General features: G+C 39.7%; 2 protein-coding genes across 4 annotated transcripts; both read left to right on the top strand.

Annotated features, from left to right (window-relative positions):
* Positions 1-2,830: 2,830 nt before the first annotated feature.
* Positions 2,831-4,219, top strand: LOC308402893 (uncharacterized protein). The gene is made up of 4 exons (XM_080892028.1): positions 2,831-2,919; positions 3,052-3,176; positions 3,356-3,409; positions 3,587-4,219. The coding sequence occupies exons 2-4, from the start codon at positions 3,060-3,062 to the stop codon at positions 3,869-3,871; spliced, it is 456 nt and encodes a 151-aa protein (XP_080748154.1). The 5' UTR covers positions 2,831-2,919; positions 3,052-3,059; the 3' UTR covers positions 3,872-4,219.
* A 6,819-nt stretch (positions 4,220-11,038) lies between these two features.
* LOC308408436 (uncharacterized protein) lies at positions 11,039-14,638 on the top strand. Of its 3 annotated transcripts, none has more exons than XM_080900669.1 (10): positions 11,039-11,132; positions 11,350-11,404; positions 11,669-11,977; positions 12,064-12,238; positions 12,354-12,452; positions 12,555-12,694; positions 12,891-12,974; positions 13,102-13,283; positions 13,653-13,877; positions 13,975-14,638. In XM_080900669.1, the coding sequence occupies exons 8-10, from the start codon at positions 13,112-13,114 to the stop codon at positions 14,100-14,102; spliced, it is 525 nt and encodes a 174-aa protein (XP_080756795.1). In that variant the 5' UTR covers positions 11,039-11,132; positions 11,350-11,404; positions 11,669-11,977; positions 12,064-12,238; positions 12,354-12,452; positions 12,555-12,694; positions 12,891-12,974; positions 13,102-13,111; the 3' UTR covers positions 14,103-14,638. The 3 variants fall into 3 exon arrangements, with proteins under 3 accessions (XP_080756795.1, XP_080756794.1, XP_080756796.1); XM_080900670.1 differs by having other exon boundaries at positions 11,053-11,197; XM_080900668.1 differs by having other exon boundaries at positions 11,041-11,404.
* Positions 14,639-16,559: the final 1,921 nt, after the last annotated feature.

Raw genomic sequence — 16,559 nt, 5'->3', positions numbered from 1 at the left:
CTTTGAATACTCAACAACAACAATGAAGGTTAGCCCTGAATACTTGTCTTGATTAAATAAATTAAATCACACTAACTGCTCTTTGTCTTCTTTTCTTTTTTACTCTTTTTTACTCTTTCTACATCTTCTATGCTTTATAAAAACATAGTAAATATTACTTTATTTCTTCCCCAAAACTGAAAGAATTAAAAGTATGTAACTAGTATGGCAGGTTAAGAGTTACACTGAATTTAATTTTTTAATTAAAGGAAACGACTCAAATAAGTAAATATAATCCAAACTTTTCTAGTACTTATTAAACACTAATAAAAAAAATATATATATATATATAAAATAATTCACAATCCACTTATGATAAGTATTATGAAGTGTCATCCTAAAAGCTCAATGGAAAAACGTGTTTTGTCATGGTATGTCATAACAATAAATGATGGGCTTCTATTCCTATAAAGCAGACGAGACAAACACAAAAGCTTTGTTGAAAACAAAAGTGAAAGGGCTGCTCACACGTGAGACGTGGGCTGAGTTAAGTCACATCGTATACAAAGCATTTGCAGCATGTTATCTCATTACGTTTTCAGTCTTTGCCTGTACGGCAGCAGCTTTTCCTAGATTCACACAGCAGGTAAAAAATATATATATATTACATTTTTAACAATCTATTGTTCCAAATTTCTTTGTTTTATCAACTTTTTCTCAATTTGAGCACTTGTTCCACTTTTACAAGCGATGGCAGCAGCAGATTTTTCCAGAACCAGGGGACCGGCTGGTGCCAGAGGCTTATTTCTCATCTTCTCTCTGCTGTGCCTCATTTCAGTCTCAACTTCCCTGTATCCCGAGGACCAACTGGTGAATTCATTCTTGCTGAATTCCCTTTTATGATACAACAATTACACGTTTCTTTGTACATGTACAGTTACAAGCTCATTAACTGCTGTTATTTTTTTTCCTTTATTTGCAATGAACTATAGATGCTTGAGTACATGAAGATGGCGATAAAAGAAGCAGAAAGATGGAAGGTGGGTTGCTTAGGCTCCAAGTTAGTTTGTAAAATCTGCTGTGTATTTACTTAATGAGTGCATTTTACATTGAACTGTCTATAGTGATATACTGAGAGTATAGTAACTGCAGTGTACAGGATGCAGAATAATCTAGTAAATTTAAATGTGCTATTTTTTCCCCCCCGTCAGGCAGAAAACAAGTATAGAAAGGAAACAATCACAAAACTGTTTGATCTCTCAAGTTCACTGAATAAGAAGGAGCCACTGGTAAATGCTAATGTTGGAGAAATACGCTCATCAGCTGGAAATGGTGAAGAGATTATTGCCTGATTCCAAACCACTGAAGGAAATCGTTAACATCTGTTCGCACATGTTGAAGAATTTAAGAACTTTAATAAACAAGAAGATGAGTTTGCTGCAAAAATAGAGAGCTGCGTGCGACAAGGAGCTTATATCTCCATGAAGTTATTCATTTGGAACTTTACTAAATTAATGTGACACAATGTTGCAGTAAACAGAGAATGTCTTTTGCTTTACTGATATTGACCAATAATTCATTAATGTTCGAATATATATTTAAACATTATACATTTGTATGTAATTTGTATGTATCTGTATCATGTGAAGATTTTTTTCTTGAGCTTTCTTCGTCAAGCCCTAAAGTTAAAATAAATCAGAGCTGATGCTTCTTGTACTAACTGTAGCTTCCTCCCCCGCCCACTTACAATGGAGACGATGACAGTCTTACCTTGCTTCCTAACTTTTCTTGAATTTGTTCTTGAAATTAAAAATTCAGAAGTTTATGGATTTTATAAAATATAAAACTGCAAAAAAAAATATGTACAAAGCCAGATACAATGTGTTACCAGGAAATGTACAGAGGATGAATTGAGGGGAAAATTAAATCCAAAGCCTCTTAAAGCAATTAAACAATGAATAGTGGGATTTAACAGAATGTTGTGCATGGGATAGGGATTAATAAGTATGTACATACTTCTTCCTACTCCATTTCAGACTTAATATTGTAATTTCATGTCATTTAGACTCTATTTTATTTAGTTTCTTTTTTGTTGTTGTTTTGTCTGAGCACATACGTGTGTGTATTTACATATGTATTTGTACACGTAAATGCAAGCATGTGTACTTGTATCTATTGGTTTGCTGTACATGTCTGAAATAAAGATACATTAACAATAACAATTTCATACCTTTTGTGTTCATACCATTTCTCACTTTTTAAAAATCCAATAAATACTCTCCTGTGTTGTGTTTAGTTGCTTAGTGCCGACGTGGGACAGTTTCCACTTTTGCTGTACTATTGTACAAATTATAACTGTGCGATGACAATAAAGAGTTATCCTTATCCTTATATCTGATACTGTCCCTATGAAAAGCAGTTGTTCATCTTCACATTACTCTGATTCTCAATGCTCATTAGTGACAGTGAGTATTCAAACTGTATTTGCTGAAGATGTTTTTAGCTAAAACGATAGGAAGTATGTGCAACAATCTTTTTAAGACAGATCTTTTAATGTGATCAAGACATGCAGAAATGTCTGCAGTCTGAATGTCTGAACATACACTCACAGATACAAATGTTATAAATGTGGAGCTGCTTTAAACCATTTACATGTCGCTATATAATGAAATAAAAGCTGTCTGTATTTGACAAATATTTACTTTATTACATTTTTAACTAGGTGTTTAAGGTTTCACAGTGACAAGGCTTACCCTGTTACCAGGATGACAGACAGCTAGTATGAACCCACAGCAGAACGTGACTTTTTGGAATTGAAATGAAAGAAGTACTTTGACCCACCCACAGCTGAGCCATGTCATAGAGGAGGGGCCACTCTGTGTGTGAGTTTGTGTGTCAGTCCTTCATGTCAGCATTCATCAGTTCGTTTGTCACTGGCAGGTAAGAACAGCAACATTGTACCATGAAAAAATATTGCAGGCAGATTTTCATGCAACATCTCTACTTGTACATTTATTTACAAATCCTTATTTATACTTGTTGTTTTATACTTTTTATACTTATGTTTTTCAGAAACTTTGATGGCAGCAGCACAGTTGACCATGAGTGGTGTCACAACTGCCAAAGGCTTAGTTATGATTTTGACTTTGCTGTGTGTGCTCCATCTTTCAAGTGCACTGATAAACAAGGACGAACTGGTAAACTGGTTATTAATTTTCTTTTTTTGTTGTTGTTTTAATAGAGAATTTAATTTCTAATTAAACACTTTTACAGACCGATTAATGGTTAAGCTTTCCTCTTTACTTTTAAAATGCTCATTTAGTCACCGTTACATGTTTCACGCGCGTGTTTGTTGATGTTCTTTCTGGTTTTGCAGGAGGAGCTGAAGAGAAACGTTGAAACATTACAAAAGGAAATAGCAAGAAGGAAGGTGAGTCTGTCAACGATGTTGTGGACATGAATATTGACAGAGTGCGAACAGAAAAATATGTATTGCTATAACAACTAAAACCAAACATAATTTCCCATTACATGAAAGTCTTTTTGCACATAGTTACTTATTTTTGTATATTTTGTTACATAAATTTGGTTTATTTTTGTCTTCCAGGCTGAAAATAATTTAGACAGAGCCTATGTTCCAGCTATCTTTGATGATTTTCGACGTCTCATGGATCCTTGGTCTGAAGTTATGAAGCCATTGTTGATTTCTACATCACTGCTTAGACCAGTGTTGGATTTAATGGATGACCTAAAGACTTTCATTGGAGCCAGCAAGGAGTACATGAATAAGTACTTTGAGACAACAGCTGCAGAAATCAATGACAATGAAGAGAAACTACGCAGTGTGATGGCAACACTAACACAACTAGAAAATAATAAAGATGAACTGTAGCATGTTAGTCAGCGTCTGTCTCTGGTATTAAATGTTCTGTATCTGTAAAACTTCTCTTTCATACTGTGCTGCTTCTAAATCAAAGCTAACGGAACACTTGACTTATAAACTTTGACAAGAAAGTTTTTGTCATACTTTTTCATTGTCTTTGTTATATCAGGTCTAACGCAAACACAAAACACTAAACTGAGATTTTTGTCTCTTTGGTAATCATATTAACTGACAGTTGTTGATTTATGTGTAGAAACACGTCAATGTGAATAAAGACATTAAAACTGTTAAAACTTAAAACTAAAAAACTAAATTAAAATGTATATCACTGACATCAGATGCACAATTTAATGTGCACAATACAATAGTACTATGTTTTGTACATTTTCATTTTGTTATCTTTGTTTGTTTTTAAACATACTTACATGTTTACAGACAGAAAGAAATCAGAAAAGAGTAGCGTGACAAATTTTTGTTGCGCAATCACACAGTTCCTCCTAATTACTTTAATAAATATGATACCAAGCAGTGTGCTATCATGTACAGTTCATTTATGATGGTTTTTTGAAAGTCTTACTAAAGTCATGATACAAAACTTTAAAATATGATGCTGTTATTGTTTCTTGCTTTATTGAGGGTTTTTATAGTATTTTATGTGACAAAAACAACTAATGGGCCTCTATTCCTATAAAGTGAAGCGGAAAAAGATAGTAAAGTATGATGGCTGCAAAGATTAAAAAGTGTGTGTGTTCATTTTCTGTCTAGGTGTTGAGGTAAAGTCACCCTCTACCATGTAGGCAACAGAACTGCCTCCATGGTTAAAGGGCTCCCTCGCTGTCATCGCCAAGGACCGGCCATATGTGGACGGACAGCTCTACTGCCACCAGGCACCACTCCCAATTTTATTGACTTCACACCAGATAAGAATCCACCACACTTTTTTTTTTCATTCACATTCTCTTGTATTAACACCTGCTTAAACTGTCAATGTCAATGTGCTGATTTAGTATGATGTCATAGCCTTTTCCTTTCTTTTCTTCTCTTTTCTTTTGATCAGCTGTTTCCATAGTCAGCCAATGTCTCTCCTAAGCTTGCAGATTTAAGTAAATTAAACCACATCCCACTTCTAAAGAAAGTAGAAGGCCTGGACCTGGATAGATGGATATCTCTACCCAGTGGGAAGGGTCGCTTCAATAAAAATGACGGTCCTGCCAAGAATCAATTATTTACTTTCAATGATACCAAGTAAACCATCACCAGACCGGTTCAGATCTAAATTCTAAATTCCTTTAGAAAGATAAACACCTGCGTATCAGCTTAAAAATGCTACAAAGGACCAAGGATAAAGAAGGACTAAATCTACCTAACTTTCAACAATACTTCCTGGCCAACAGGCTACAGTTCATCTCAGAATGGTTAAAACACACCCTCTTAGATGAGCTTTGGCTAGATCTAGAACAGGCACTATGCGATAATCTAGAGATTTAAGACCTACCATTTATCAGCTTCAAACATCAAGCAATGCAAACGTACACCTATCTGGCACAACCCTGACATACAACAAAATAATAATATGATTAAATTCCCAGATTTTATTTGTAAAGGAATTAAATACAGGCCAAAAAAAAAAAAAACGCAAACAAAAACAAAACAAAGTCCAAAGCCTTTGTTAGTCTTTGTTTGTCCAAAGCCTGCTGGTATTATAATGTAGTGTTTCTCAGTTTTCAGTTTGTAAAGGCAGCAGCAGTATATTCTCAAAAAAAGTGTTTTATTTGAAATTTTTGTTTATTGGGGATATCAGTAAGAGACATAACTGTGTCAGTGAGGCTCTTCCTCTCTCCTTGTGAGAAAACTTGCATGATGTGTAGCAGCTGTAATGTTATCAGAATCTGTTTCCATTATGTGTCTTGTTTCTTTGTCTGATAGCATTTCCTGCCCATGTAATGGCGGATTTCCTGTTAACAAACTAGACCCATTTCAAATGAAGCTCCACATATAGAAGTGCCTCCCAGAAAGCACAGACTCTCTTTTGCATTTGCTGCCTCAGTTCTTCCATTTCTGTGTGGAAACTAATCTATAAACAGAAATGAAAGTATCCTTTCAAGAAAATGCATCATTAACACATGAAAAAGATCAAACAAACAAAAATCATGATAAGCATGATCAAGGAAGTGCCCAATTTTCTTGCAAAGATAACCCAGAGGCCCAGACAGGCCACCAAGACCATATAAGGTTAGACATATCCAGTTCTGGGAACGCCAAAGTGTTCCCAGGCCAGCCGAGAGATATAATCTCTCCAGTGTGTGCTGGGTCTGTCTAAATACATTCATTTTAATAAAAATTAAAAAAGAGAAATGTTATATTTTGCTTTAACGATTGAGCATGTTAATTGACATTGAAATGGTTTTAACTTTAGAACATCCATAGGTGCACCTGAGCGGGATGTCCTTGGTTGCCAGTCTTGAAGAAAACGAGCACATATCCAAACATGAAAGATACATGACCCGGATACTTATTTAACACTTAATGGAGCGCTGTGGAGAAAGCTGATTATTTCTTGTAGATAAACTAAATAAGTTAAGGTTTGTTGTTTTTGCGGTTTTTGTGTGTGGCATTGTCTCTGTAGCTACATTAGGGCTTCTTGGTCAGAACGTCAGGGACACTAAGCTGTGCTGGCCCAAGTAAAATGACAGGATGCATACAGCTCCTCCTCCCTCCCCCCACTTGGTAGGTCAGATCATAACCTGATTCACCTCACCCCCCGCTATGTGCCAATTGTGAGGAGGGAACCTGTGACCACCAGGACTATTAGGAGGTGGTCAGAGGAGGCAATAGCAGAACTACAGGGCTGTTTCGAGGTGACCAACTGGGAAACACTGTGAGCCTCACACCGAGGACATCAATGAGCTTACTGAGTGTATCACAGACTACATAACTTTCTGCACTGACTCCATTGTTCCAGCTCAGACTGTTCATTGTTACCCAAATAACAAGCCGTAGGTGACTAAGGACATCAAAGCCCTCCTCAACAACAAGAAGAGGGCTTTCAGAGGGGGCAATAAAGAGGAGGTGAGGAAGGTCCAGGTGTTACTAAAGGACAAGATCAGAGAGGCTAAGGACAATTACAGGAGGAAGCTGGAGTGGAAACTCCAGCAGAACAGCATGAGAGAGGTGTGGAGGGGCATGAAGACCATCACTGGATTCAGGTCAACCAACAGCAGGGGAACTGAGGGAGGTGAGAATAGAGCCGACGAGTTGAATCTGTTTTTCAATAGATTCGACACCACAGTGTCTGCTCCCACCCCCACAACCTCACCTGTAGTCAGCCTGGAATCCAGAGCCACACCACTGTGCCAGCCTCTCTCTTCACATGTTGCCTCCTGTGAGATTCCTGACACCCCTCCCCCACCCATCACCTTCACTCAATACCAGGTTGAGATGCAAATGAGGAGACTTCACTCAAGCAAGTCTGCTGGACCAGACGGAGTGAGTCCCCTCGTCCTCAAGACCTGTGCCCCCCAGCTGTGTGGAGTCTTTCATAAACTGTTTATGCTGAGTCTGCAGAGGGTCCCAGTGATGTGGAAGACATCATGCCTCGTCCCTGTACCAAAGACGCCACGTCCCAATGGCCCCCAGGATTACAGGCCCATGGCACTGACCTCCCACATCATGAAGACCCTGGAAAGGCTCGTCCTGGACCAGCTGCGACCCATAGTAAGACCACACCTGGATCCCCTTCAGTTCGCTTATCAGCCTTGTCTTGGAACTGAGGACGCCATCATCTACCTGCTCAATCGTGTCTACACCCATCTGGACCAGCCAGCGAGCACTGTGAGGGTCATGTTTTTTGACTTTTCTAGTGCTTTCAATACCATCAGGCCGACCCTCCTGGGTGATAAGTTAGCAGCGATGCAGGTGGATGCTTCTCTGGTGTCCTGGATTGTTGATTACCTGACAGGAAGACCACAATATGTACGTCTCCCACAGTGTGTGTCTGACAAGGTGATCAGCAACACAGGGGCACCACAGGGGACTGTCCTCTCCCCTTTCCTCTTCACCCTCTACACCACAGACTTCAGCCACTGCACAAAGACCTGCCATCTTCAGAAGTTTTCTGATGACTCTGCGGTGGTTGGATGCATCAGCAGGGATGATGAGACAGAGTACCGGGCTGTGGTCGACTCCTTTGTCCCGTGGTGTGAGCAGAATCATCTGCAGCTCAACGTGGCAAAGACCAAGGAACTGATTGTGGACTTCAGGAAGACCAGGAAACACTTGACCCCTGTTTCAATCCAGGGGGTCAGTGTTGACATTGTGGAGGACTATAAATACCTTGGAGTACACATTGACAATAAACTGGACTGGGCTAAAAATACCACAGCACTTTACAGGAAGGGCCAGAGTCGTCTCTATTTTTTGAGGCGACTGAGGTCCTTCAACATGTGCCAGAAATGCTCAGGATTTTCTATGAGTCTGTGGTGGCCAGTGCGATCCTCTATGCTGTTGCATGCTAGGGGAGCAGGCTGAGGGTCGCAGATGCCAACAGACTTAATAAACTAATCCGTAAGGCCAGTAATGTTGTGGGGATGGAGCTGGACTCCCTCAAGGTGGTGTCGGAGAGGTGGATGCTGTCCAAGATAAAGACAATGTTGGATAACACCTCCCACCCACTCCATGACATGCTGGTCAGTCACAGGAGCACGTTCAGTGAGAGACTGAGATTACCGAAAAGCACCACTGAACGACAGGAAATCTTTCCTTTTTTTTTTTTCTTTAAAAAAGGTTTTTATTTCATATAAAGTTCTGCAGTATTTAAATTTAGAAACAAAAATGATTTACTGTTAGCGTCGATATGACAAGTTATATCATCAGTACAACTCCTGCTCCACTCGTCACACCAACCACAGTCTTGCTACAGTTCCTTGGCAACATATACAACAGTCTCACTCACAAAAATGTTTAACTTTGCTTAATTTAACCCAAGCAGTACGAAACATGGAAAATGCCTTAGATATTATTTAACTTCTTATTTGGTGACAACAATCACAAGAAAAAGAGGCTGAACTGGTTTTGAATAAAATCCTCACCTGGTTAAAGTTCTGAAGCTGTGGTTGAGGATGGGACAGAAAGAGAGCACCTGAGAGGACCAGATCTTCACCCACCAAAGAGTCCAACTGAACCAACAACAATGTTAAACACAACAAAGTCTATGCTTTTAATCGTGACAACCCATGTGCGTCTTTCACTCACAGATGTGGACGAAACATTTACTTGATTTTGCAGTAAACTTTGGTTAACAACAACACATGTCTTTTTCCTAGTGATGGGTCGTTCGCGAACGAAATGGCTCTTAGAGCCGACTCTTTGACGTGAACGACGCGAGCCGGCTCCTTATCGCGAGCCGTCACGTGGGGTTTTTTTTTCTTTCTCTCACCCTCTCTCTCTCTCTCGCACTTTTTTTCCGCTTCACTTCGCACCTGAGCCTTGTGCTTTATGCTGGGCAGAGGGGGGAGGGGCGGTAGTTACACTCAGTAGCACAGGAACAGAGCCAGAGGGAGAGAGAGAGAAAGAGAGCCAGGGACAACAACGTCACATTAGAAAGGTATAGTAATCATCCACAACTATTTTCGGTTGCAGATGATAAAGGATTCAGAAAGTTTATTCATGCAGGCCCATATGACAGAGAATATGCATCTTCTTTTTGTTTTCATATTATAATTTATATTTAATTGTGTTGTGGTTTGCAGTGTTTTGTGTTGTTTTCACTTTAAATTTGTAAAAGGAAAAAGCTGAAAATTTAAATAGTTAAAAGTTGAAATGTGAATAGTTGATTTTTGTATTATATGATTTATTTATTACATTTTATGTGGAGTGAAAAAATAAAAGTATATTTACAGTGGCCCCTACAGACAAAGCACATACAAACTTCAAATCACGTACGAACTCTGAAGCACGTACAAACTCCAAAACACGTACAAAAAACTCAGAAGCACTTAAAAACTCAAAACACTTACAAAAGACAACAGAAGTGCTCCAGGATGCTGGGCGCAGTGTTGAGCTTTTGTTACCTAGTGGCTACACAAGCCAGCAAGTACCAACGACCGGATTTGGTGTGTGGTAGTAACAGGTAAATGAACTTTTTTAAAATTATTTGAATATATATGAGTGCCTGTGTATAAATACACAAACAATACACACATGCTTTCAATTGTGTAATTTAAGTGATCTAGTAGCTCTGCTTTGGAAGTTCAGTTCATGCTAGAAATGTGTTTTGGAGTTTGTACGTGTTTTGTCTCTAGGGGCCACCGCATATATTTATATATAAACATATACAAATAAAACCACTTTTTTTTACGTTAGTAATTCCTTTTGTGCATAATTTTATATTATTGTTAATAATAAATTAATTAAAGCAACAAAACAACCTGAAGAGCCGGCTCGGAGCCGAAAGAGCCGGCTCTTTTTAGTGAGCCGAACCGAAAGAGCCGGATCTCTAAAAAGAGCCGGAAATCCCATCACTACTGGCAGGCAGCAGCTCCCCCCGCCCCCTCGCTCAGCTTGGATCATACCAATATTAGGGGGGATTTATGCACAGTCGTAAATTCCCACAGTGTGCACTATGTGCTTCGAATATTGTGTTTAGTTTTTGTTTTATACAGTTGCCAGGCATCTAACTATGAAAAAATTACACTCCAAAAGACCCCGGGCTTCTGAAAAGACAAGGGATCCCTACCTGGGAAGTCACAACCGCTTGTCAGCCGTTAGCTCCTCCAGCTGATGGGCCTCGTTAGTAGCGCCCTACTTAAATGGCACTCGCCATCAGAAAGGTTGCCTACCTTGAATAATACGTTATTCATGATAGGGAAACATAGTACTGGCAAATGTGATTACTGTGGGGTAGAGGAAACTGTAGAACATGTTATGTTGCAGTGTCAGAGGTATCAGGTTGAGAGGAGACATTTGATTCAAAATCTTAGTAACCTAAAAATCAAACTGGATCTGGTTGATTTGTAGCGAAAGGAATCGGGAAGTAAAAGTTATCAGGCCTTATTTCAGTTTTTAAAAGAGGGGAACCTGTTTGGCAGGATTTGAGAAAAAAATTTTTTTTGAGCGTCGTTCCAGACCATACTCCATACCAGTTGGTGGCGGTAATGCACCTTTCAATTGTTTGCCAACCGCCAATATAACTGTAAGAAAGAAAGAAGGAAAGCAAGAACGGTTGCCTACCCCTGGTCTGGAAGAACAAAATAAACTTCGGGAGAACGGACCAGTTAGTTTTAACAGCTCTTAAATTAACATGAGAAACATTTTTCACCAACAAATTCAGTTCAGTGGGTGGGTCAATGGGTCGTTCAGTAGGTGGTAAAAGTGGGCCTTTCATTTTGTCATTCAGTAGGCAAAAGGGGGTGGAGTAGCATACAGCTACAAGGACATAAAAGTAGCCAACTTGTGATATGCTATGGTTAATTGCCACTCTGTTTCCGCAGGACACTGACTGAGAGAGAGAGAGACGACAACAGAAGATAACGGTTCAATTTTAATGTAAGTACTGTTTGTTGGGCTTTTAAGTGGTTGAACGTGTAAAACTTGCATGTGCCATTCTCCTCGTTTTTAAACTTTAAAACTTTTTTTTCTTTAAGTTTTTTTTTTTTTTTGGGGGGGGGGGGGGGGGGGGGGGGTGGAAGCAAAGTTTGTGTGTGGATGTATTGTTGTTGTTCTTTGTTTTTTCATACTGTCAAAATAAACTAGATTGATATGCAGAGTTTTTCTCTCTCACTCTCTGCCTCTCACTCTTTATATTTACAGTGCAAACAAGATGGAGAGAAATGTTGTCTATTGACTGCTTTGTAAAAAGCCCCAACAGTCCATTCACACACACCTGAGCAGAGTGTGTGCGAGAAACTGCACACCACAGGAATGTGAGGAAGAAGCTTCCAGAGCCATTGCTTCACAGAAGCTGTTTTCTAATGAAGGTAGAGTCTGGAACTTCTCAGAGCTCCAGGAGTACTGCAAGGATGAAGAATCTTGCATTAAACTCTGCACTCGCCTTCAAACACGTGGATTTATCATCACTGACAGTCCCCAAGCGTGCCCGACAGTCGTGCCAACAGCGAGGTATGATGACCTTATTGCCACTTCCACATATTGGATGACACATACACACTTTCAATGATGTCTTACCTCTGTCACATTTGCAATAGGTCTGATAAGAAGGAAATTCTTGCCGTGGCCAAGAAGGACATTGAATATTTCCACGCAAGACTTTCAGGTGGCGATTGCATCCCCACATTTGCAATGACTACCTTCAGACAGTACTGCGAGGCCATCCTGATTTTACAACATGGAATGACAGCAAATGCTGTTCAAGAACTTTGTGTAAGTGCGCCGCCAACAATAAAAGTGCACGATAAGTGAAATGACAGCTGATGTAAGTCTGTATTTCTTTAAGCTCCAACTTTTTTTTTTTTCCCCCCCACACACACATACACAGGTAGAGGACTGGATGGCGCGGAAAGCAGTAGCTGATGGTGTTGAGCTGAGTTCCACAGCATTCAGTGGTAACTTGAGGATAACCAGCCAGGAAGAACAAGTAAGTCATTCATTCTCAGCAGCGACTCTCTTCTTACTCTATAGGTACCTTGTGAATTGATTTTATGAGATATTTAACATTGATTCCTTTTTTTCTCTGGAGTTGTTGGATTGCTATTTCATCCGTGCAGTGTCCTTGCAAAATCAAATAGCTGGCAGCGATGACAGGGGCAATTTCTTCCTAGGAGAATGTGGGGTCCCACTGTCCAACCCATCATTAGATGTAAAATGCCTGAGAGCGAGGTGAGTGCTTGACATAACTGGATCAACAGCATATTAAGAAAGATTTGTTTCTTTGATCTGACAGAGAAACCCTAACCCTGTACTCATAACAGTCAGCCACATATGTTGCTGTATGTCAGAGATGTTTGCCCCTTGTATTTTAGCTTTTTCATCTCTCTTGGCTCTCTAATTCATTTGCATGCATTAAAAACCACAGATACCTGAGCACTGAACCTGAGGATGCTATGGCTGAGTCAGCATAAAGCTCAGTAGGAGGACTACAGACACCAGGACAGACCAGGTGCACTTTTTTTTTTATTTTTATATAAATATCACACACTACCACAAGTCAACCTGTGTTACAAGTTTTCACATTTAAAAACTTTTGATGGATTTGATGCATCCCCTCCTCTACACCTTTCATGTAGCACATCATCTATGCACCTGCCACACCAAGAATGGGATGCCTTCCTCCAGGCCTTCCCGGTCACCCTGAATGGAGAGCCACCATCCAAACGGCAGTGTGTACAGGCTGGCTTCCCACAGCACAGACACCACTACAAGAAATGGAGGGATATTCAGCTGAAGAAAAGAGTTGGGTACATTCTCGGTAAGGCCTGGGCATGTCATGTTAATGGAGCCTCTTCTGTTGCATTGCTTTGTTTGTTTTGTATGCATTTCAGAATGAAAATACTTTAATAATCTCTAAGAAAATTATGTGGGTTACACTTGTGTAGAGACAATAGCAGTAACAGACTGAACTAATTAAATAATACAATACATTTAAGTACAACCCACTCAATGTTATACACCAAAATATACACAGATAGCTCAATTATAAATATAAGGAATATTTTAAGGTACAAATATGTGAAACGTATTTGCATACGTAAAATGCATATGGTTGATTTTTCTTTTTTAAGCCGCAATAATCACTTGCACTATTTCTTGTACCTTGCTTTGTGACCACTTTGTTTAGGTCAGTCAGTTGGCAGAGGAGGTAACCCACCTCAGCCTGCACGTGTGCAGATGGCTTTGGACAAGGAGAAATGGCACACCAACAAGCCCACTGTCAATGCCATCTTGCAGGCCTGGGTTGCTCCGCAGCCCAGTATACAAGACAACGAGTCCCTCATGTCTTCGATTGCAGAGCAGAAGTGGAAGAGCCTGGCTTTGCAAGACTTCGGGGAACGGAAGGGCAAAGGTAAAATGCACACATCATTTAGACTAAACGGTCTTTAAATTGCAAGTGAACGTTTCTAAGAGCCCTGTCATGACCGACGGTCTCTTTCAACTTACAGGTGTGATCGCACTTATGCCTTTCCGCAAAGGGATATCGTGTGCGATTACCACGGGACATACATCAGTGAAGCAGAAGGGAAACGGAGGCCCCAGTCGGGTATCTGTTCTTCTTCAGGGACGAGTGTGACCGAGGTATGTGCATCGATGCCACCGCATTCCCCTGTGCCTGTCATCCCGAAATTGACACCTATGGAAGGCGAATGAACCATTCCCGGAAAAATCCCAACATCAAGCCCCAGAAGTTTACAATGAACTTCCCTGCAGGACCTCAGGAGACAATACTTTTCATTGCCCTGAAGGACATCACAGTTGGTGAGGAGCTGTTATGGGACTACGGAGTAACTCGGAAATCTTATGGTGGTGAAGGGGAAGACTTGGAGTGGCTGGACAGCTGACTTTGATTTTATCTGTTCTTTTCCTCTTCTCTTTGCATGGGCTTTTTTATGCAGTGATTTTATTCTTAAAAAAGCAGCTGTTTTTACATTGTCTTGCCTGTAATTTAAATGTGATTTGAGGGTGTTTTGTTTTGTTTTAATTTACATATTGAAATAAAAAGTGTCATGTTTCCAAATTTTACTCTGCTTCATATTGTATTATATACGTTCACAGTTTCGTGTTTTATTGTGAAAGTCTTGTTTCCATGTTCAGGTTTCTTGTTTTGCTTCCCCTGTGGCTCCATTTTAATTTCTCATCTGTGTTCCCCGCGTCTTGACGACTCCTGAAGAGCATGATGATTAACATAGCCAAGGCGATTATGAAACACGTCAGGTTTACAGATGAATAATAATAAATGTGAGATACTAGCTCTACATGAGTGTCTCCTGCAGTTAATATGTAATACACAGATGAAAGATGAGGTGAGATATCTAGGCATTATCTCTTGTCATTTGAAAGATTAACTATTAACAGAAAATAAGAATATCTCAAATAGACTTAGAACTTTCTATTCTAAGCCAGTTTTAAACAGGTGCCTGCAGATTCTTTGGGAGAATTTGGACAGTCTGTCTGACATCTGCATTGACTCATATTTAACAGCCCGGGTCTGCGCTCAGGTGTCGCACTTTGGATAAATAAGAGCTGCTAAGCAGCTTAGCAGTAAATAAAATGCACAGAGAAGTCTGACGTGAAAGCCGTTTATCAGTAGTCAAGTATGCGAGTCCGTACAGCGCAATCGTTTGACAGTGTACTTGATGATATTTCTGTTACAGAGTTTTTACTGCCACCCCCTCTTAATTTAAATATGAACAGAAATTACACAGATAATTTAAAAATGTATCTTAAGCACGTTGGGACCATTCGCTTACATGTATTATGAAACAGATGGTTTGGCAACAGTGATCCAGGTAAATGCTACATGGACACCTGATCAGAGGACAAGGGCTTAAAAGGTGTCTGTGTGTCTGTATGTTTATGTAATTGTATATATGGAGGACAGATAGCCGCATCGATATGTTGCTCATCAATGACCAGCAATTAAGGGAGAGCTACCAAATGACAGTTTGCACAAAGATGGCATTACATCCCAAGCCTCCACCGTCCCGGTAACAACAGATTACCATGGAGAATATGGTTTTCAGCAGAGATTTCAAAAGGCTGGTAAAGCAAAAATAAATACATAAATAAAAATAATAACAATAATGAAAATGTCATTCTGCCTCATTCAAAATTTCCTAAAACCATACTGGCTGATCAGTTACTGTACAGTGAGATATTGTTTTTCTTACTCAAGCACATAAAGGTTGACTAGATTATAAGAGCGAAAGGTGAGCAGTGAAGCTGTTAGCGTGTTACTTGAAATCATAACAAATGCACTTTATAAAATAAATACCTAAAGGTTTTTCAGAAATTATTACATAGAATAACAAAGCCGTACTTTTACATATACTGAAAACCAAAAAAAAGCTTTATATTAAATGTACATAGGGGAGCTTGAAAGGAGCATGAAGTACAGGCCATTTTAGTGTCTTGAGTCAGCTCCATACCTGGCTGAGAAGGACCATGGGTCAAAGCAGTCTCCAGCACCTGGCTGTGATGTCAGTTGAGAAAGAGATGCTTGAGAGACTTGACCACCAAAATGTGATAGACAGATTTACCAACCTCAAGCTGAGGCGACATAGGTTAAAAGAAAAGAAAAAATCTGCAGAGCCATAGTAGTATCTGCAGTAAAGATCTTTTCATACATTGTACCATAGGCCAAGGTGTCTCCATTTTCAAATTTTTTAATAATATTTTGTACATTTCAAGGACTGTGTATTTTTGGAGTGTATTTTTTATGTATCTGTATTATATTATACATACACATTAAGAGTGTCGCTGAGCTCCAGTCTGTGTGGGATTATACGGTGTGAAACTTGACAGTACAGCTGTTGACTTATGCGGGATTTTAACCCTCGATATAGTGGATTGCTCGCCAATGTGTGTATGTGTTTGTGTATTGCCAGGAGCGGAGTGCGTTTTCTCACGGGAGTGGAGTCACGGTGTGGGAAGAAGAGTTATAGAGTTGCTTTTTCACCTTTTGGACATTCTGCACTGTGTGGGATTCTGGGGAGGAATGACCACATGGTCCACAGTGCCTGGGACTGTA

This window comes from Rhamphochromis sp. 'chilingali' (assembly GCF_963969265.1).
Source record: "Rhamphochromis sp. 'chilingali' genome assembly, chromosome: 1".
NCBI classification, from domain to species: Eukaryota; Metazoa; Chordata; class Actinopteri; order Cichliformes; family Cichlidae; genus Rhamphochromis; species Rhamphochromis sp. 'chilingali'.
The sequence above is the reverse complement of the archived record's forward strand: the minus strand, read 5'-3'. Positions and strand labels throughout refer to the sequence as shown.